General features: G+C 37.5%; 1 protein-coding gene across 1 annotated transcript; it reads right to left on the reverse strand.

Annotated features, from left to right (window-relative positions):
- Positions 1-8,268: 8,268 nt before the first annotated feature.
- Positions 8,269-22,849, reverse strand: LOC135712877 (GTPase HRas). Its single transcript, XM_065235964.1, has 4 exons — positions 22,660-22,849; positions 10,331-10,471; positions 10,160-10,275; positions 8,269-10,096 (listed from the first exon to the last, which is right to left on the reverse strand). The coding sequence occupies exons 1-4, from the start codon at positions 22,796-22,798 to the stop codon at positions 9,920-9,922; spliced, it is 573 nt and encodes a 190-aa protein (XP_065092036.1). The 5' UTR covers positions 22,799-22,849; the 3' UTR covers positions 8,269-9,919.
- Positions 22,850-23,328: the final 479 nt, after the last annotated feature.

Raw genomic sequence — 23,328 nt, forward strand, 5'->3', positions numbered from 1 at the left:
AGGTTATGTCGAAGAGTTGAAAACACACATCAAGCAAATTCATAAACTTAATACGAGCTTGAGGAATTCAGTGCCTTTACGATGTGCTAACTGCGGCACCATTTTTACGTGCTTCAAGCGAATTAAGGACCACATATTAAGAGCAACCGTAACGGTCGTTGTCATTTGCGCGACTATTTTAACAGCGCACAGCGCTCTCATTTTAGTTTAATCACTCTTCTCCACACCGGTCGCTGCTATCGCGGTTATCAATTTACTCGCCGTAGTCCGTACCGGTAGTGAGCATTTTGACATTTCTACGAATAGCAACCTTTCTCCCGCGCTGCTATCGCGCTGCTAAATTTGGTAACGCGCTTCTCACCGAGAAGCCGACTGCTATTTTAGTTACTCGTATGGCAACCCCCGATACGGTAGCTGCGCTATGATGAGGGCTGCTAAAATGTGTTTAGCAGCGTACCGTTACGGTTGCTCTAAGGCATCACAAGCCCCACACAAAGCCAAGATCGGAGTGTGAAAATCCTTCTGATCCGCAGGAACCAATGGAAGTCGAGAACGAAATTGGTTTCATGAATGACGAAGGAATCACGAATCCTAATTATTTTACGGGTTCGGTCTCACGCGAAGAGTTACATGGGATCGCTTCGTCTTTTATTACAACGATGCGTTGTGATGTTTCTTTAACAGAAACCAAAATCAAAATGTTCATGGAACATTCTAACAACATCTTGGATAACTATCAACGGTTCGTTTTGGGTCTTGTGAAAAACTTGCTAACTTCAAAAAATCTGGATACCACTGACAACGATGTGATCAAGCTGATCAACGAAATGTCGATATCTGATGTGTACACCGACGTTAGGAATCCGAACAGTAATATCATAGAGGTAACTCTAAGACTAGAAGGTCCCGAAATAACGTGCTCAACTTTTTGGCTCAGCTCTGGTACTCTCTTCGGTCCCAAGCTAATCGATTCACCCCTCGAAACATAGGAAAAACCAATAACCCCTCATTTTATCTGTCAAACTTTCATAGCGAATCAAAACAAACATTGCGTAGTACTAGAATTTCGACTAGAATGGGGTACGTTAATCGTTTGCTTGGGACCAATAGGCTACTAAAGTGGTGAGAAAATTTAAAATCGTTAGTTTCGTATTGATTGTTGCTACTACTGGATTGAACTAGCATTTTCCCCAAATGTACTAGAATGTTTTGGTTCTATCTCTTTCACTCTACTCAAAACTGGAATGCATATAAAAATGACAAAATGATATACACTCTTTGCACACTGTCAAAGAATCATTGTACACAAATCAACTTTGTGCAAAACCAAAACAAAAATACTATCCCATCTGGTGGATGATGGCACAAGCTTCTAAGAAAATTCTATTACAGCGAACCACATTATTTTAATTGATTTCTTCGCCAGTTAGTCGTCTGTCACTTCGTTTGTGTTACGAACTATTCGTTATCAACGAGAAAGCAGTAGAAAGATCAGGAAGGTGATTCGAGTTATTAAGAAAAACAACACGGTTAAGGATACCATGCACTACATTCCTATTAATGATACTCTTTCCTTGATTATGAAAAATTCTTGCGCAAGAGAAATTAGGAGCGACGAGCAAGGGCATCGTAATGTGCTAAATAGTTTTAAGGACGGTGCTCTATTCAGAACTAACGAGTTTCTTCAAAAATACCCATTCGCTCTACGAATCTCCCTTCATGTAGATGACGTAGAAACTTGCAATCCTCTCGGTTCACGAAAAGCCAAACAAAAATTGACAATTTTTTCATTCAAGTTGCAAAATATCGCAGATAAAATCAATTCAACAGTCGACCGTGTTTATGTTTGCCTAGTGGTGAAATGTAAAACGGTTAAAAAATACGGAATCAAACAAATCGTTGAACCTTTAATCAAAGATTTAATCACGCTACAGTCTGATCAGGGGAGCACTATACAAATGAATGGTAAGAGTTTTACAGTTCGAGCTACTTTGGTTCACATTCTTGGTGACACCGCTGCCATTCATGAGCTTTTGGAATTAATGCCTCCGCAATCAAACATTTTCTGTAGAGCATGTTACATCATACATTCGATCCCATGCATGATGTGTTAGAGGGGATAATCCCTCTAGCTATCAAGAAAATCCTTAATGATTTTGTCAACATTTCCAAATCTCTTACTGAAATTGAGTTAAACTCGAGAATCTCCAATTTCGATTACGGTACAGCGGAGAGTAAAGATAAGCCAAGTGCCAATTTTTCAGCCTAGAGCTTGAAAACTACTGGTCATGCACTAAGTCAATCTGCCTCACAGATGTGGCTCTTTCTTCGAGCGACTCCTTTCCTTTTACTGATTTGTTATCGTAAAATGTACATTTCATGAACATCATACGTGATATTCTGAAAATAACGTTCTATTCCTTCTCGAACACGCTAACAACTGATATGATCGAAGATTTTAAAAACACCATAAACAATTTTCAAACAAACTTTAAAATTTGCTTTCCTTTAACCAAGCCTACAAACACAGTACATCACGTCACACACTATCCTAAAATCATTGAGGATAATGGACCGATTACGAAAATGAGCTGCCTTCAGTTAGAAGCCAATTTCAAGAACTGCAAAGCACAGACAAAAACTTGTGGTAACTTTAAAAATATTACACTAAGCTTGACAAACAGAACTAATCTTAAGCAAATCAATGCAATCCTTCAACACAGATATGAAATCGACAAGATTACAATTGTGTCTTCAGTGGTCGTTAAAAAAGCTTATTTTGATTTTCATTTAATTTTGTTCGATCTTCCTGAATACATCAGATGCATAAAGCATGCAAAAATTAATGGAACTTCGTTGCGACCTGACTTAGTAGTCAAATACAAGTCATGTGGCTCTGAATCATATGGAGTCTTGAAGGCAATTATCGAAAATAACAATGACTATACATGCATAATTTATGTTCTAGAGATAATAAGATTCTGTGAATTTTATAACAGTTATGAAGTAAAGATGACTGAAAAAGTAGTAAGAGTTCCAGTCAGTATTGTATGTACTAGAAAAACGTATAGTTTTTGGAAATGCCACAACATGGATTCGCTTTTCATAAGCTTGAAATATGAAGATTAGAGTAAGGAGATTGTTGATCTCAATAAATTATTTTTTTTTCAAACTAACGCAAAATATGTTTTCTTTGATACATAATATCACAGTACAGTTCTTACGATTCTTACACTAGAAAAGTAAGAACCTCATTGCAATTAATCAAAAAAAAAAAATTAAACTTTCTCCTCTACTTTGAGTATCGTTATAGATCCGTTGCTAATTAAAAATATCTTCTTCCTAGCCCAAAAATTCACAGACCAATATCTGATGTTTCTTGATGAGAAAGATCTGATATCCATTGGAATCACTCAAATGCAACCCGGGGGCAACTTGACAAGTCCAGTACATTTCCAGTGTACTCCGAAAATTTGGTGCTGGTGGTTCTGTCAAACTCACAAATTTCAGAAGTGTTATCTGAATAGGGCGAATGCAGATATGTAAATAAAGTAAATAAAATACTGAACATAAAAACAGATAGCCTCATCTGTTTCTTGAAACTTCAAGTTGGTGGGGAACAATGTTAATTAAACGGACGGGTGTAACAAAAGACAATCACTGAAATTTATTCGTTTTAGAAGCTCATTATGAATATCTTTTGTTGAGAGACGCTTATTTTAATTTATTTTATTTATTTCTTCATGTTTGAATGGATATACGAAATGTTAGTGTTCACACAGCAAACCTGCTACTCACCGCGAATAAGAATCAATTTTGTGTTTTTTTTCATCCCTCAATAGAAAGATGGGGAAGTAAACTGTTTTTAATTATACGGCTTTTTATTGAAAGTCTTCACCGCACAAGTATGCTCAGAAACATTATTCTCAAGACTGATAATATTCAAGAGCAAAATATAATAGAATTAACCAATGTGTTTTTATTTCTATTTGATTATATAAGAAAAACTTCCATCAATCTGTTCCAATTTGTTTGGATTTATTTCATTTCACCACGAAAATCATAAATCGCTCTTTTCACATGGCATTCTTGCTTGTTGCTTGACATCCACACATGGTGAAACAAAAAGTTGCCTTCCCATAGAGAAATGCCATTGCGGCGGTGAAGGGCAGTCCCTTTGTTTACGTTGTGTGGCGACATCTACTATTTGCAAGTGGGTACGTGAAACTAAGATTATCTGTCACCTTGCCGGGGAGTTGCTCAAATGGGACCTCGGTTCATAATCCTATCAATTGTTAATAGATTGAAGCTTAGATAATTAAAACATAGATTTGCCACTTCGGAAAAGAAACTTGCAACAACAATGTGGCGCCTGGCTGAGAATAGCGGTAAACGGGTGAACTATTTTTTTCTCCCTGCGCATTCATAACTTTGCACGCTAAGATCAATTTACTAAGATTCTACAAAGAAATAATCTTGATTGGCGCAAAGCGAACAAACCCAAATGGTGTTCATATGTGATTTATTTTTATGCAAAATTGACATGAATTTTCCCGTGTTTTAGTTCGTCCAGTTTACGCCCAATTTGAGTAAAATAATCTATATATGGCTTATTTAATCATAGCGTGCAGAGTTATTTGTGATTAACATGCATATCTGCATTTGCGTGAACGAACACTTTGAGTACCGATTTCTGTCTGAAACAGCAGTGATTCATATCAGAAACCGAAATGGGGTTTCGACGGTGCGAGTTTCAAAATTGTATGAGTGCTGCTTCCGGTCCAAGTTCAAAAACGTTTCACAAGGTTCTAGTGAAAAACAGGTATTTCTCTAGCTGTTGATTTTTGATGAACTATTGAGTGATATTTTCTTGGGTTCCAGCTCAAGAGACTTGGAGAAATGGATTAACGTCTGCGGTGTCACGAAATTTTCGAAGGAATCAGTTATTGGCAGCGATCACTTCCAGGATGACGACTTCATTAATCCGCTTTGCAAAACTCAGGGGTTAGCGATAATTGATGTCTATTAATTCTAAATAATATATTATAAGCTTTTCTTATCTGCAGACTGCTACCGACAGCTGTTCCGTCTCCAAATCGGAACGTTGCGAGCCAACTTTCACGTTTAGATGGCATTAGTTCGATGGACGTTGGCTTTCAATTTAGCGAGTCGGATGGAACCAGTGAAGCAGTTGTTAGTTGTCCTAGAGCATTCGATGGATGTGGTGGGTGAGGTAGTTATCGACGATTCCTCTGATTCGACTCCACAAATTCCTCTAACGACACACAGACTCCGTGAAAATCCTAGCAAAGTTTCTGAGCATATTGATCACGATTATTGTTTCGATCCAATAAGATACCGAGGGGGACGACTCTATCTACGCTGCAGGAAAGATTGTGTTGTGCTGTGGCTAGCTGCTCGCACGCTGAGTAGATAGAAAGAAGATTGATGACGATTCTGAAGATTTCCTGCAAAAAGATGATGCACGATGCATGTAGATGCGAGAAATGCAAGAAGATTTTTCGAAAATTGATTCGCTAGTGTGATATTTTTTGAGCATCTAAAATTGAGATTTAGATGTGTCGCCCCCCTCGTAAGATACGTGTTCATGGCAGATCGATTAGTTGAACTGGAGACGGAAAACTTAAAACTAAAACGAGAACTTCGAAAGAACAAACAATCTACGTGCAAGAAGAATGCCGTCATCCACAAACTACGGTTGGAATTGAAGAAAGTTAAGGATAAATTAACCGCATTTCTTACCAACCCACTTCAGGATTCTATTCTTGTTGAGTTGCAAAAGAATAGGAATAGAAAGTGCCGTGGAGCTCGATATTCTGATGCCATGAAGAACATGGCACTCGTACTTCAGTACTGCTCAACGAAGGCGTACCGGCAAATACGACAGTTTATGGCATTGCCCGGTTTGAGTACCGTGCGCAAATGGTTGGGGCGTATAAACATCCGAGAAGGCTTCTCGACAGCGGTATTCCAGTTGGTAAAGATGAAAGCATCCACAATGAAGGACGATGAGAAGCTTGTTACTCTTTTCCTGGATGAAATGGCGATATCCGAAAGAGTAACGTACTTTTATCAAGCAAAACCGGACTATTTCAGTGGATTTCCAACAAAATTACCTGGACAGGACACGACGAATACAAAGGTCAGAGCAAAATCTGCTCTGACACTTATGATAAAAACCATCCGGTCTGGATTCAAACAGGCAATTGGCTATTTTTTCTGCACTGGCCTCACTGCAGTCCAGCAGAAATCTATTGTAGACAATGCGTTGGATCTGATCGTTGATGCCGGATTCATTCCAAAGGTCATAACATGCGACCAGAACAGTGTCAATCGGAACATGTTTTCAAAGGAATACGGAGCTACAATGGAGGCCCCTTATTTTGATATGCGAGTCAGAGAAGGAACGAACCGTATATACTGCATGTTTGACGCTCCACATCTAATTAAGTCGTGCAGAAATAACCTGCTTAAAAACAACGCGGTTTGGGATGGCCAACTCTGTAGCTTCAATGATATTGTCGATCTTTACTGGGAAGACGTGAAACACGTGCCACAAGTCGTTCCTAGATTATCGTATGAACACATACGTCTATCACAGTTCAGTGAAATGAATGTTGGCTTGGCTGTACAAGCCCTCAGTCACTCGGTCGTAGTTGGCCTTAAAGATTATGTAAGAACGAGAAAACTATCAGAGCGAGCTTTGAACACCGCTAAATTTTGTGAAGACTACGATATGTTGTTCGATATCGCGAACAGCTCGAGCCTTAAAGAGAAAAAAGTAAATGTTCAATTACTATAGATAAAACCAATTACTTAATTTTTTACTAAACAGGAATTCAAGCGACCTCTGAAATCGGGCTCTCCACACTGGGCGTTTTTGGATACAGTATCCGAAAAACTGCGTAAGCTATACTTCGTAGAGAAAGCCTGCTTGGATCTTGCAATGGTACAATATGTTTACTTAAATTTAAAAATATTATATAAAATATTAAAATCTATCTCCTATTTCCAGGAAAACAAATTCACGCCGTTAACAAAGAATTCGAAAACCCCGTTCTTCATTGGTGGATGGCTTTCTTACATTTTAGCAATTAAACTATTGTGGGAGGAACTGGAAACACAACATGATTTCAGATTCCTACGTACTCGTAATTTGTCACAAGACTGCCTTGAGCATTTTTTTTCGGTTATACGCTGGAAAAACGGAAATAATACACACCCCGATTCTTCTCAGTTTTCATCCGCGTACAAAGCTGTCGTAATTAACCAACTACTTGTACCTAAAAAGGTTGGCAACGTGCAAGCTGACATAAGCAAATATATCATTGCAAATGACGAATTACGACAGCTTAACGTAGTACAGAAGCAACATTCACGTAATGATTGTGATAAACACGTGGAAACTCTACAAGATCTTGAGGATGAATCATTCGACGGAACCGACTTTCAAGCATACACTGGACTACAGGTTGGGCATGTAGTAAGCTGAATCATGCTGAATGCATCGGTAGAATTACCTCTGGAAGTGGAAATATCCCAGAAGAACAAACATTTCTGGCTGGTTATAAGAAATACAATGATAGAGTTAAAATTCAAACACCCGGTGACAAGATATTCACATACTGTATGTAAGGTGTATGTGATTAAGGTGGATGCTATGATGGATGATGTTTTGTAACATCGATCAACTTTATGTGGAATATATCGCGAATTGGTTGCCTGTAATTTACTGATTACCAATTCACGATATATTCCACGTAAAGTTGAGCGATAATACAAAACCATTAATGGACCTTACTGACTACCATAACCATTACCATTAATGTTCTCAAATCATAAGTAAAAACGTTCTTATATAGTTCTCTTTCTGAAAATGTATGGAGAAAACAAGAATTTGGAATGGTAATGGTTCTTAACAACCCATTATTTGTAAGGTCCATTTCCAAAAAACCATAATACATAAGGTTGAAACTTTATCATTAAACGTTCATGTAAAGTTCCATAACCATTTCAGTTAAAGTTTAGCAGGGATTATAAACAATTTTTAACCATTTTAGGTAAGGTCAATTTATGGTTCGCGTTTATGCGGGATGCGCATAGTTTCTTTTTTCAGCGAACAATCTCGAGTTTCTCGAACTGCTTTCGGAAACAATATAACGACGCGCTTTGTTCCTCGTGACCTTTTTTTAATGTACATCTGCAGTGCCGTCATCATGCAATAATATATGTATAAGAAAAGCGACATTGTTAGATTGAATACGTCTCATAAATTTTATTTGTTCAATATTTTTACTACATTCGCCTTACAACAGTGAATATCTTATCCATCAGTAGACTATCGTCATTAAGCGCACTGGAAATTTGTTTGAGCGCACACATCCGTTTTTACTGCTAAAAGTAGAATTCGACGCATTTGTTGCTCTTGATAGACCACTAACGCGTAAGCAAACACTGTACCCTTCCTTTATTACGCTATTTTCTTTACTTGTGTAGTATTTTTTACTAAACAAGTTCATTGGAACTTTGTTCTTGATTTACTCTTTACTAATAAAATATGCTTGCTTCACATTAGTGAAAAATTTGGAATTTTTACATTATATGCCAATTATATTTCTGCGCAGATTTGCTGATCAACCATTTCTTTACACTAGTTGCTTCATATTTGTTTTCAATGCGTTTATGAAGGTATGCAGTATAATTGTCTGCTCAGTTCTTATTTGATGAGATATTGAGTAAACTTTCAGCAAGTGCAATTAATTTTCCAACGTATTAATATCGATTTGTGAAGTTCGGTGTTTACTTGTGGGACTGATTAAAATTAGGAAGGGTAAACACGAGTCATACTATTGTACATTATAACCATTGTCCATTTGTCTGAATACGTTATAGATTGACAAATAATTGTTTCCTGCTAGTGATTTAGATACTGTGTATGAGTAGTTTCATGTTGTCCTCCTTACGCTTATGACAGCATATGTCATACTGCGCATGCAACGTTCAATAATTACTGTTATGCTGAAAATGGTTACACGGAAAATTGATTAACATTAGAACAGTGAGAAAACTGGAAACCAATTTGAAACCTGCCTACCATCATGTAATAAAACAATCCAAGCTCAAATGGTATATCACGCTTCACATGTTTTCTGCAACTAAAAATAATTGAACATACCTCGGACCGCTTTTTTCCCTAGTTGATTGATTACATTCGATTACAAAATGGATTATTGTTTACTTTTTTTTAGAAATTTTCCAGACACATGCACTTTGTTATAAGTAGACGAAGAATTCATTCTTTTGTATTGTGTTCGTGAAAAAGGTTCTTTTCCGCCAAGGCGTTGTCAACGTTAGTTAAATGCTACTTACTCAAATTCAGACATTGCATTCTGGATAAGAACAAATTCCAGCTACTAGTTACCTTATTATGGTTATTGTTTTATTACAAGCATAATAGATAGCACTGAGATAAAAGAGTAGAATTTAAAAAAAAATACATTGCATGATAAAACAAAAAAAAAATAAAAAAATTTAAAAGATTTTCGTAATTTTCTCCTAAAGCTAATTGGTTGCCATTTTAGTTGAATCGTTTCTTATTTTGTTTCCTCGCTGTGGTCGTTTACTGATTTCCTGTATTCCAATCCGCATTTAAAGCGCTTCAACAAGACTACGGATAGTTCTGGTACAACAATAGTAAAAAATTTCATATTGCGGATAAATGTAGATTTTGTATCTTCTTTGTGGTGATTTTTGCAGATTGGTAAAGGGAACGATCATCAACACATATTGAGTGTTGCTTAGTTGTGCGGTTGTAGAAAGGTTCACATACTTTCCCATGCATAGACAGTGTAATTGTAAAAGTAAAATAGCGGGCAGCGTTCGATTCTCTTAAACGAAATTACAGCAGTCGACATTTGAACCGACGACTTGAACCAAATTTTTTGTTGTTTCGGTTCTTTTTCCCTCTTTCCTTGTCCTTGCGGATCTCTCGAACGAGCGTGTAGAAGGCATCATCGACCCCCATTCTGGTCTTGGCGGACGTTTCAACAAATGGAACACCGTACTGTTTGGCCACCTGAAAACCGAAAAAAAACATGAATTAAGCCTCGGATTAACTTATACTCATTCCGAAACTCACATCTCTCGCTTGATTCATATCTACGGCCCACGCCTGCAGATCACACTTGTTACCGACAAGCACCATGGGGACTTCTTCAGCATCTTTGACGCGTTTGATTTGCTCTCGGTAGGTTCCTGTTTTTGGGACATATTTAAGTTGTGTGCACATGATAAACTTATTATTTCCTACCTATATCTTCGAAACTTTTGGCACTATTCACCGCAAATACAAGCAAGAAGCCTTCACCGGTTCTCATATACTGATCACGCATAGCCGAGTATTCTTCTTGACCTGCTGTATCCAGAATATCTAACAAGCATGTTTCGCCATCTGTAAAAAATAGATTAGATGAGTCTTGATTGCAAATACATTCCGTAGAGGAGACAGAAATACCGATTGTATGACATTCCCCAGAATGCACCATTTCCCAGAGAAAAAATCCCCAGAATGAACCATTCCCCAGAATGTACAATTTCCCAGAAATAGAAGAATCAGTCAGAAAGCAATAATAACACTCGAAAGAACAGCTCATGTTTGAAAAAAGGGAAAATCTCTATTAAAAGTACGCCAGTGAGCTGGGAGCGCCAGTGGGGCAGAAATGCCATTGTATCTATTCATCATATGTTGTAGAAGAAGTACATAGTATTAATTTTGTTATTTTTGTAAAATAAAAATATAGGATGTATATGTTTTTTTGGATGAATATATGATATATTTGAATAAATAAAAAAAAAAAACATAAAATAAATGATGATTTTTACTTCTTTTATTATGAGCTGTTCTTCCGTATTTTATTGAAAGAAACCAACATTTTCAAATATTACTCCTTTAGACCTTTTATCATGATCTATTTTAAAAAAATATGAAAGAACAGTTTGTGATCAAAAGAAGGGAAAATAATCATTGCGGCCTTAGGGGAAGTACAACTTGATCTGAAGTAATATTTGGTGTAAAAATTGCTCAAATTGGTAATTATTATAATTTTTAGTATGAATATTAATGATATTAGCTGTCGAGCGGAAAGCCAAAAGTAAAAAATTAACAATGTAACTGCAGCTTTTTGTTTGCCATCATTTTTGCCAAGATTTCGTTTTCGATCGCTCTGATCGATTTTGACTTCGGCTTTTCATGATAAAAACGGTACTGGACGTTCCCCCAGCAGCAAATCTCTCTAAGCTGTAGGCTCATGGCAAATCGAGCGTAATACGACCACGGAACCATCATTCTGGGACTCCGCTTACAGGGGTGGCGTAGTCGGTCGATTCCCGTTCCATCGGAGGACAGCACATTGGTTCGCAGACGATGAAGAATTCGTGGAAATTAATGACTATTTCCTGGGAACGGAAGTGCACTGCGATCAGCTGCCAAATAATGCCGAATTTATTATAAAAGGAGCGGTTTTTGGTGGTGGTGGCCAGCATCATGAAATGACTTGCCTCTCGTGTGAAATCCATTTTTGATTAAAAGAATGTCAAATGTACACTTAAAATCAAAAATAGCCAAAAACAAAAAAAAAAACAACTGTCAGACTAAGTATAAGATTCGCAAATATCACACATATTAGAATATTTAATATTTCCACCATCGGTATTGATGCTGATACTTGGAGCTGTCCTTCCCCTAGTTGCGGCCATTGTATTACATCCACGGGCCTGGCATGTCGTATCCGTAGTGTAAGTTTCAAAGTATTCAAATTTAACATAACATGGCTGATTTCCATGATAACACATGCGCATGCATGCGTTGTCAGGCTGGACCCACAGTCTGAGCCCTCGCTTATATTGACTACTATAGTCGCTATATTCATAGTCTGGCGGATAGAATTTCGGGAACCAATTGAACTGCCAAATAACGGAACCAATCGAGCATATCACGACCAACAACAGATAAGAGCACATCAGGTTTTGCGACCTAAATTCCGGAAACACTTTTCTTGCGATTTAAAGCTTGTCTAGGCAAAACAACATAATAATTCACTTGGGGAACGTTTTCCCTATTCCCCGATGCTTTTGATTTGCGTTCGGTTTGCAAGGAATGAACCATCTTAGTAGTTTTGATTATAAAACTTGAGCCCCTTTTCATTTGTTGGTCTTCAAGATCTTGAATTGGTTCTCTTTTTTGCTACATGGAATTTCTCTCCGCTAGACTATGAATATAGCGACTATATTGACTACTACCAGTTGTTGCTTGTAGAGATAGGGATGTCAGTCCCGCACAGATAAAAATTCTGAATTTTAATAGTGATGTAAACATTAATTCACACAAACGAGCAACTTATAAACAATGTTATTTACAACAATGGGCTTTTGTATACAATATTTGCTACATTGCATGAAATGTCTTAGAACTTTACATGATATATAATGTAAACTTATATGATATGTTACGCTCCATTTATGTACATCATACTTTTTTTTTTGGGTATCAAGCTGGAGCTGCGTGACAGCTTAATTTTCAAGACTTGACCCATTTGAATATATTTTGCTTCTATCTTTGACAATACAGCAGAAGGACTAGCCTATGTTAGCCGCTTGAACACTGGATTCCGTATGTATTGTTTCAAGATAGTTATAGAAAAAATGCTGTGACGTGTGCGCGTAGATACATCCGCGTAGTAAACCGATTGAATAAGTAAATCCGTTTCGAACGAAATATCTAAATTATGTAAGTTACGAAAACCGCGCGAATTCCGAAAGCCGTGCGAGACAACCGAAGCGAGAAAAAAGGCTTATTATCATTTAAAGAGTGCCACCAAAATAAATGTGATAGCCTATGTTGGCAAGTGGATTAATTTTGGTTTCCTCCCTAAATATTCTACTTATTTTACTGTTGAGCTTTGCTTCAATTTAGTTATTTTACCGCACGTATCAATCATTTCAAGATTTCGCGACCATACTGAACAAATTCTATACTACAGAAGCTCAAAAAAAAAAAAACTTTTGGTGAACTCTACCGCATTGTGAATCACTTCTGCGTAAGCGCGTAGACGTAGGCGCGTTGATTCCGACAGCCGCGAAAAGTTAAACATGCATCAATACCACATAAGGAAAGATCGATTTTACGTAGGGTTTAGCTCATTGACTGCTGTTTACAAATGTAAGTACTTGAACACTAAGAAATAAGTTAACTCAAATGCTTTAACCGCATATATAAGAGATTTCGCGTATTGAGAGAATTATATAGTAATCGAGTACAACAAACTCAGGGGAATACAATGCCTCCAAAAGTTTAAAAGGTATTAATTGTCACATACCTCTACTTTTACTTATTTCCTAAACTATTCCTCTCCTTGTTAATCTGCTAAATGCTATTGGTCTGCCTGCGTTTTCTTTTTAAAGTTCAAGACTAAATGAGAAGATTTATTCTACAACTTTAAAGGTTAGTTGCCTCCCTAAGCGGCCCCCGCATCCTAATTCTTTTGTTAATCTACTTAATGTCATTAGACTTTCTGAAGTTTCTTATTTAAGTTCATTTGATGATTATGATATCTCATTAGTCTAATTTAATAAATTATTAAAAGCTCTAATTCACCTAATCAAGCATAACCCATGCTTTATTAAGTACCTGCACTTGTGCTTGTAATCTAAAATTAAACGTGTTTCAAGAACTTTTGATTTTGACCTATACCTATTTATTATATCTTAGTTCGACCCAGGTGACACCTTCATGTGACTAAAATGCTTCATTTTGAAGTTAGTTTCCTAGCTGATTTTTAAATTATTTAGGGTATATGCTCCAATTACGCTCTCACGTTTCCACTATGTCGCACCACAAAAATACATATGGGTATGTCACAATAGAAGCACACCACAGTGGAAAACACTTATCCCAAATCAAAATGAAGCACATATAAGATTAGTTACAATACCATGTAAAAAAATGATGTTTAACATTGTTTCCTGAGTAATACTTCAATGAAAACAACAATGAAAGCTTGTCACGCAAATAGAAGGAGCACCGTTGGGCACTTTCTGAAATATTTCAATAGTATAATTCCCTTGCAAACCCAAATAAATCTATCTGCGTAAAAATAAATAAAATAAGAGTGATTTGCGGCAAAACCCGCCAGTATCACACCCAACGTCAGTGCCTATACGTAAGCGTACTACGACGCGGCTCTCAATTAAAGGAGTAACAAGTGTGATACTATCACTGCTAGACTAGATCTTTGGTTCTCTCATGCAGTGGTTTATCAGAGAGGGGAAGCCTAGTAATTCCCATTGCCTGCCGATGACGCCATTCTATCGCGGCATGAGCCAGCAACGCCGGCCATAAACCTACCGTCTCCAACACTCCACTATAAAGCATGAAATTAAGTCCGCCCACCAACAGCAAGGTGCAAAAACTAGCCAAGGGGAGGGAACAAAAGAATTGTCAATTCTTGAAATTTAATTTGTTGCATGATAGGATTTGGTGCATGAAGTATTTTCCATTTGCCCCAGTTTGCCCGGAAGAATACCAGATGTACTTGTTCAATATTATCACAAATTATTGAATGTCATGAGCTTTGATCTACCCACAGATGCATACGCTTCGATTCCTTCTCCACTCTAGCAATAACGGCGGTCCACTATGGCAGCGGCCTTGCGCTTCTTGATCCGTTCGCATGATTCCTCGGTACAGTACCACGTACCTTCGTTCTTCGTATCAGTAATCCCTACGCAACGGATATGTTTCAGTTGAAATTCCTTCACACTACGCACAAGGCGTCTCCGTGAAGACCAGAAGGGGTGCAGTAGGATTGGCCATAGCGGTTTGAGGTTATCGGATTCTCGTACACTTGGTCCAGTCATTTATCTCTCGATTTATCTCTACTTATACATATTTCGATCTCTCCTTATAATGTTGAGCACAATAAAGCAGAGATGAATAATTTGTAGAGCACTGTTTTTGAAAAAAATGGGGCTAAAATCTTGAATGTACTTTTTTTTTTAAATTAAAATTTAATATCTACCTTCCCTAAATCGAAGACAACATATCAAGAAGACTGGCAACTTTGCCTGAATCCGAGCGACAGACACAGTAGCGCTGTGCTTGAGCGAAGGTGGAAGCAACGCATAGAAAAATGAGCAAATGCACAAATCTTTCTTCTGAGGATGGAACCTTTGCTATCCAATTCGTTCGGAGCATTCACCTTTAAGCGGCAGATGACGCGATTGTGACTGTCTCATGTCGATCGTTTGAGAAAATGGAAGAGTTGCCAGTCTTCTTTATATGTTGTCTTCACTTAAATTGAATATTCTTAATTCGATGAATTTTGGACCAGTATCCAAGCTTAGTTTTCTAGAGGCGTAGCATAAATCTGGCTCAGAAAGGAAGTGTAATGAAAATTTCCATGAAAACACGTACATTTATGAATTACAATCACTCAACTGCTCTCCGGGACGCATTCTTGCCGTTTGCCCTGAGGAAGCCCCTATTCCGTCCCGTCTCGAATGAACTAAATTCTCCTCTTGTAAGGGAACAGTTTAAAGAGACGTTAATAGACGTATCCACGTATCCCCTATTACGCTTATCGCATTCGCGCCCCTCCTGCCAGCGACCAGCAGGTGTCCCGGTCCTGCGTTTGAGATGGGAGAAGTGGTCTTCCACATTCCTGTTATTGGCAAGTATGATCAACCGACCAATATATTATCGCCTGAAAGTATCTTGGTTTCCAGCGGCCCTACTCGAACATCCTTCCTCCGTCAAGTGACATCTACCAACTCCCAAATGCAACTACACGCTGAACCCTTATTAAGGAGATTTTCAGCCGCAGGCTGGCTCATCTCCGAGCACAGTCATTACTTTCTCACGCAAGAAACAACCGATTATTTTCAACTACAAACTACTAGGCACGACTATCGAACGGGTGCATTGCGTGAAAGACTTAGGCGTTTTTCTAGACTCAAAGCTGACATACTCACACCATATACCGTATGTCGTCGACAAAGCGTCCAGAATTCTTGGCTTTGTCTTCAAGATTACTAAGAACTTCACAGACATTTACTGCTTGAAATCGCTCTATTGCTCTCTCGTACGATCTACGTTGGAATACTGCTCTGCAGTCTGGAGCCCGAACTACAATAATGGGTCCGAGCGAATTGAATCTGTGCAACGACGTTTTCTTCGCTTCGCGCTCCGTAAAACGCTGTCCAGACTGGAGAGTTATAACATGTTATAACGGTTGTCAAATAATTGCAACACTGAAACCACCATCAAGATAGCGCTATAACATATTATAACTCTGTAGTCTGAACGTACTATAATAGTACGTTCAGACTACAGAGTTATAACATGTTATAGAGCTATCTTGATGGTGGTTTCTGTGTTGCAATTATTTGACAACCGTTATAACATATTATAACTCTCCAGTCTGAACAAGGCATAAGCTTCATCTTCCAACCTACGAGAATCGCTGCCAATTGATCAATGTCGAGCCCTTACGTATCCGAAGAGATGTTTTCAGAGCCTTAACCGTCGCCGATACTCTGCAAGGAAGAATCGACTGCGAAGCAATTCTGCAACAAGTGAACATTAATGTTCAACCTCGATCACTACGCAACAGTCTATGCTGAGACTTCCACTTCTTCGAACTAATTATAGCTTAGGGAGCGCTATTTACGGCTTGCAGCGAGTGTTCAACCGAGTAGCGTCGATGTTCGATTTTCACTTGACATGGAATATGCTTCGCCGAAGATTCTCTGCCTTGTTTGCTGACCGAAGGCGCTTGACGCCCAACAGCTAAGCGTAAAATTTAAGTTTTTTAGTAACTTGACAATGCTTTCCTAGTTATTTTCGTTTGTAGCTGTAGTATATGTAGGCTGTTTAATCTGTACTTTTTTTACAACACATCATTTGGACTATTTCTAGTCTGTTGATGCAAACATAACAAATAAACAAATAAACTTTTCTTAATTTTTCGATCTATTATAAATTAGAGATCATATCTTGGTTAAGATAGGCCTATTTCATAAAATTCAAGTGTAATTTTCAAAGACAGAACATAAATTCATACTGGATAAAGTAGAAGAATTTGAAAGTATTATTGTGAATTTTGTTTTTCACAATAACTGAGTACGTGTAACATAAATCTGAGTTTATAGGGGAATTTACGTATTCTCGGCAACCTAAGCAGCGACCTTCTTTCTATAGCCTTTTTCTCTATGGAACGCACACATATGCAGTATTGGTTTGTTTACAATCTTTTGCTGCCAGCTGCTCTAACAATTTCAGTCGAAAGAATTGTCAAAAACTGTTTTGAAACGCTTTTACAAAGCTCCAATCTTCTCTAGTGAGAGCGAGTATTGTCGGCAACCAGTTTTTCTTCGGCAACCGTTCCATTTGAACTGCATGTAAATCTGCTGTTCTATTATCGGCAACTCGAAATCAGCTATAATTTGTAGTGCGTGAGTTTCATTTCAAGAAAACCTTGCTAGGTTGCTTTTTCTCAGTGGTAAAAATATAGTCAAATTGAAGCTGAAAGCATAAGGAATCGTTTGCATGCATTCAGCGAAGTGTTTTCGTAAGAAAATCCAGTGAAAATAGTGTTTCATTTTGGGTTGCCGAAAATAGTCTGGCATGTCGAAGCCGTCATTTCCCCTATTTGGATTCAACGAGGCAGAATTTATGTATAAAATTCATTGCCAAACAAGCTTCTATTCGGTCTATAACTGGAGGGGAGGGGATTGTGATTGCGTGACGTATTTCTCAAGGGGCGATTTAATTTAGGGGGTTTTAATTTTTCCTATTGATAAAATCACCAGTAAGTGCGAGCAACTTCGAGCTAGTTGGAGCGGTGTCATCCCTAATAAAAATAACAATAAAAGAGAGCTTAACGACGTGTTCAGGGTATCATCCAAACCATTTGTGGGATAGTTTACTCATCCGGAATACAGTTCGTTTATGGTATTTGTTTATTAGAGATTGAACACGTTTTTTTCTAGAAGCTCGAGAAAGTAGGGTCTTATTAATTTGTAATTTGTATATTATTTATTCCTGACGATAACCTATCAATTGACAAACTTTTCTTAAGGTCAAGGAAGCAGTTTTTGGAGGAATACATAACTAAATAAACTGCACAAATTAAGAAGAAAAAATAATTAGAAGCAGAAGTTACTGGAAACTACAGTGAATTATGGATTTACGCTTAGCTTGAAAAATCCGGAATTTATTGATTAGTGTTCTTAAAATCGCTGGTCTTTCCAAATGGAAATTATGTAATTTATGAAAAGCTTGAATAATCAGAATTTATTGATTAATTGAGTGCCAACATTTCAAAGGGGCGTAATTGCTTTTGTAAACAATGGCTTTAGCTATCGATTTCTCGCAAATAAAAGTCCATCCCTTCAAATTAACAACGTTAGCAGGCAAAGGAAACATTCCTCTACCTGGTGGTGTAATTAATCTTCATGAGTAAGTTTTAATTTCACGAGAAATCGACTGCTAAAGTCATTGTTTACAAATACAATTACGCCCCTTTGAAATGTTGACACTGGTTACTGGTCTACTACTCGACAAGGTAAATAGGGATGTAACAATGAAGTGCAACAGTATTCGTGAAGTAATAAATACTTTGAACATGGATCTTACTTCTTTTTTTTTTTTTTGTAGTGATCCAGTGGCAGCACTTGCTTAAACTCTACACTGGACCCCTTTTATTGATCAATTTTGCTTCTATGAGCCTCTATTTTAAATCAACACACAGACGTTCCTAGGCTATGGTGCCCGTTTGGTCACTGTTGTTTTTGTGCTGATCCAAATAGTTTTGATAATATAATTGCGCATTCCTTTTTTTTTAAGGTTGAATTTTGTCGCAGTCTTGTCTTCTGTCGTCACTTATTTTGTCATTTTGTCTTGTGTATTAACCCCCACTTGTCTTGTTTATTGTGTCAACTTGTGTCTATTGTCCTTCCCCATCTGTTACTCTGTCATGACTAATTTCATTGATATATAAAAATAGTAATATCAATTACAGGATAATATGGTTATTTCTCGATTACTTTTTCAAAGGGAAGCACCAGCTCCTGCAAACAATGCATCCGATCGTCGATCCGGCGCAAACGGCAGCTCGCACACGCTCATCAACACCACCAGCAGGTAGAGGAAAATTTCCCCTATCTGATGATAGTGCCAGCCCGCGTGGGCGAGCCACCAGTTAAGCCAAATCGACGACCAAACGCACCGCCTACAAAAGCCGATACGCTCCCTTGAAAAAGTTATCGAGATTTCTACTAATTAATGAATTATTGACAATTACCTCTCATGATCCTTGGCTCTGATTTTAACTTACCACTTTTTGATTATTTATCAAATACCTCTCCCAGAATATATAACTCCCCGATGCCTCATTTGGTCTCATTTGGATTGGTCCTGAATTTGTTTGACATCCTGTTCGAAGTAATTCTTTGAGTTCCAGCTTGTACGTGTCTCACGTCATATGATTCGCCATTCATAAAGATAATGGGTTAAAAGGGAGTAAAACATACATAAAGGTAGATTAGTATTAGTTGTACTTGATCCAAACAATAGAAAGAAGCATAGATGACTTAGTAGAAAAATAAAACTAATATATAACTAAAAGTGCAATGGATAAGTGTTAGTTCCGGGATCATTTTAGTGTTAGTAGTTATGTTAGATGTATGACTTGTCAATTTTCGCAACGCAATGTCTTTCAATAAATCACTCAATCAATTTGATGTTTGAAAATTTGCTCAAAAGGGCTTTGTTGACACATCATACCTTACCGAAAACTAAAGCACAACAATCCTAATTCTTATTTCAAACCTATCAACATATTTAACACATCTTTCCTAAAACTTCACTTGTTCGTAAGCGCCTGGTTGAAGATATGACTTTCGCTATTGACATTGTCTGTAATTAACAAATACACTAAATAGGAAGATTTATTATACAACTTCATAGGCTAGACGCCTCCCTAAGCGGACCCCCCGCGTCCTATCTCTTATGTTAATTAACTTTCTGAATTCTATAATTGAAGTTTATTTAATAAATAACTGAAATCTCTAATCTACCTACACAATCATAACCCATGCTTTTAAACTACAATTTAACGTGTTTCAAGTACTTCTGGCTTTTACATATATTAATTATATCTTTGTTCTTCCCAGATGACACCTTCAAGTGACTCAAATGCTTCACTTTGAAGTTAGTTTCCAAGCTAATTTTAAATTGTATATTGTATAGGGTAAATGTTCCAACTACGCTCTCACGCTTCCACTATGTCGCACCACAAAAATACATATGGGTATGTCACAATAGAAGCACACCACAGTGGAAATCCCGAGCCATAGTTCAAACACTTATCCCAAATCAAAATGAAGCACATATAAGATTAGTTACAATACCATGTACAAAAATGATGTTTAACATTGTTTCCTGAGTAATAATTCAATGAAAACAACAATGAAAGCTTGTCACGCAAATAGAAGGAGCACTGTTGGGCACTTTCTGAAATATTTCAATAGGATAATTCCCTTGCAAACCCAAATGAATCTATCTGCGTAAAAATAAATAAAATAAGAGTGATTTGCGGCAAAACCCGCCAGTATCACACCCAACGTCAGTGCCTATACGTAAGCGTACTACAACGCGGCTTTCAATTAAAAGAGTAACAAGTGTGATACTATCACTGCTAGACTAGATCTTTGGTTCTCTCATGGAGTGGTTTATCAGAGAGGGGAAGCTCAGTAATCTCCATTGCCTGCCCATGACGCCATTCTATCGCGGCATGAGCCAGCAACGCCGACCATAAACCCACCGTCTCCAACACTCCACTAGCATGAAATTAAGCCCGCCCACCAACAGCAAGGTGCAAAAACTAGCCAAGGGGAGGGACTTTGAACATGGATCTTACTTCTTTTACAAGTAGGGGAGAATGGTATACAACGCACCCCCTGGGCAGAACGCACCAGCTGACTTTCATTTGTGTTTTTCATGGCTTTTACGTAACTTTTTTGTTGTCTTATCAAGCAGCACTTCTAGCATAGCATCTGAACTCAAAATCCTGCACGATAAATCCTAGAATTGGATTAAAAATTCCAAGAAAAACTCAAAATAAAATGAAAAAGTGCGTCTTACCCCGGGGGTGCGTTATGTACTGTTCTCCCCTAATAATTAATCGTGCGCTAAGACTTTTTCGCGGTTCTATAACATTCCCCCGAAAAGTATGACATGTATTAGATTTACTATTTTTGTTTATTATAGTCACTCCTGGAATCTTTTTTCGTGTATATAAAAAGAAGAAAACAAAACTTCTTAATGGGTCAAGGGGTTTTAGGAGACCTTAATGGATGAATAGGTTTTCCCTTCTTTGAAAATATAACAAAAGGAAATAATTAATTCTTTGGATATACGATAAAGAAGGGAATACTCCCTTCTTTGAATATATAAAAGAAAACCTAAATATATGATAAAGGATGGAATATTCCCTTCTTTGAAAATATAAGAAAAGGAAATAATTAATTCTTTGGATATAGATGAATATTCCCTTCTTTTAATATATAAGGAAAATATACAATCAATAGCTTTTCGCAAGGGATTCGGGGTTATGACCATTTGGGATAATAACGAGTGGAATAATGTTATAAATTTGTAATCGGTAGTTCAACGTTCCATGCACCGATTTTTTAATCCATCAACTCAGGTCGAACAATTCTTCGATAAGGTTTAACCACAGACAAACAGACATAACACATTGAATATTTCTCACTGTAAAACATCGTCGTTAAAAAATATCCGCCATCTGTTGAGTACACTGTGGTAGGTAGTACGCTGAACAGATGGCGGTAGTGTGAAAACGTCAAACGCAAGGGAATTGACTATGCACGCCACAGGTGGCGGTATTACCAACTAAGATACTTTTAAATTGACCGATAAATGCTTGTTCGATGAACATCTTGCGAGTGTTATGTCTGTTTGTCTGTGGTTTAACAGTATCCGACTGTTTGAATTGGATTGCATAATAGACCCTTTTACTTTTTAAATGATGAACGAAGTGCTCGAAAACTTAAGGGTTGTCATTTTATAAAGAGCTAAAAAATGGTTTGGAATTGATAAATACATAGTTCCATAAAAGTAAACATAGTGTATTATCAATAGTAAAAAAAAAAGAAAAGTGAAAATTACTAATTTCATCATCTTTTCTGGGGAATACTTTTCTGTGGAATGTTTTTCTGGGGAATGTTGCATTCTGGGGAATGTTATAGAATCCTTTTTCGCGTATCTGTTTAGGATAAGCAAATAAGGTAGTGGAATTAAAAGGAAATTACTAATCCTTCTCACTCTCTCTTTATACAGGTATTCCCGAGGTAATCGACTAAGACGTCTACAATTCATGAGGATTGAACCCATCGTAGCTAATCAAATGAAAAAGTCGAAAGGTATTTCTTTCAGTGATAGCCGACTAAATTTTATTTCCCCGTATGAAAAACAAAACAATTATTATTTACCCTACAACTCTGGCAGCCAACATATCTAATAGTTTCAATTACCCAGATAAGATGACTAATTTCACTTACCAATCACCACCTGCTTCCTATAAGAATCTTCGATGGTTGGATCGTATTCGTCCACAAAATGATTTTGGATGAGCTGTATCGTGAGTGCAGATTTGCCAACGCCTCCAGCGCCGACCACTACCAGTTTGTATTCCGTCATTGTTATTGTTGTTACTAGCTACTGCTGTTGTTGAAGGAATCGAACGTTCCCCCTGTGCCAAGAAACAGGAAAGCTTGTTGCTGCTATTCAATGTACAACATACACTTCAGATGTTGATCGAAGCTTTGATCGTAGCAGCGGAATAAAGAACCTTTCTCCACACTCGCGGCCGTCGTCGTCGTTTTAGTCGTTGCTGTTGTTATTGTTGGAATAACTACTCTTGTTCTCTTTTGATGATGTTGATTATGTGCACGCCCGTCTTTTCGTACTCTTGGTTTCTCTTTTTGTGTGTTTGATTAATCCCGGACGCTCCTCGTCGAATACTGCACGCACTCACACAGACTTGAGAACACAATCCTATCCGGACAGCCAATGTATCTCTGTCTGTCATACGAGGTCGCGAGTAGGAAGGAGTAGTTAATTACTTAACAGTTTGCCAAAATAATCAAATAGAAAAAAAAAAAAATGCAATGTGACACCGTCTTAGCTGAGGGGAGAATTAAAAACTGAAAACCTTTCTTTTTCACCAA

The sequence above is a fragment of the Ochlerotatus camptorhynchus genome, unplaced genomic scaffold (assembly GCF_037179485.1).
Source record: "Ochlerotatus camptorhynchus isolate MF236.1 unplaced genomic scaffold, CSIRO-AGI_Acam_v1.1 ptg000510l, whole genome shotgun sequence".
NCBI classification, from domain to species: Eukaryota; Metazoa; Arthropoda; class Insecta; order Diptera; family Culicidae; genus Ochlerotatus; species Ochlerotatus camptorhynchus.

Bases quoted from the DNA above. Each gene is read 5' to 3' on its own strand.
- LOC135712877 (XM_065235964.1), bottom strand. From the start codon at position 22,798: ATGACGGAATACAAACTGGTAGTGGTCGGCGCTGGAGGCGTTGGCAAA. The intron at 10,472-22,659 runs GTAAGTGAAATT...TATTTTTTACAG, and splicing joins TAGGAAGCAGGTGGTGATTG to ATGGCGAAACATGCTTGTTA. The intron at 10,276-10,330 runs GTAGGAAATAAT...TCCCAAAAACAG, and splicing joins CAAAAGTTTCGAAGATATAG to GAACCTACCGAGAGCAAATC.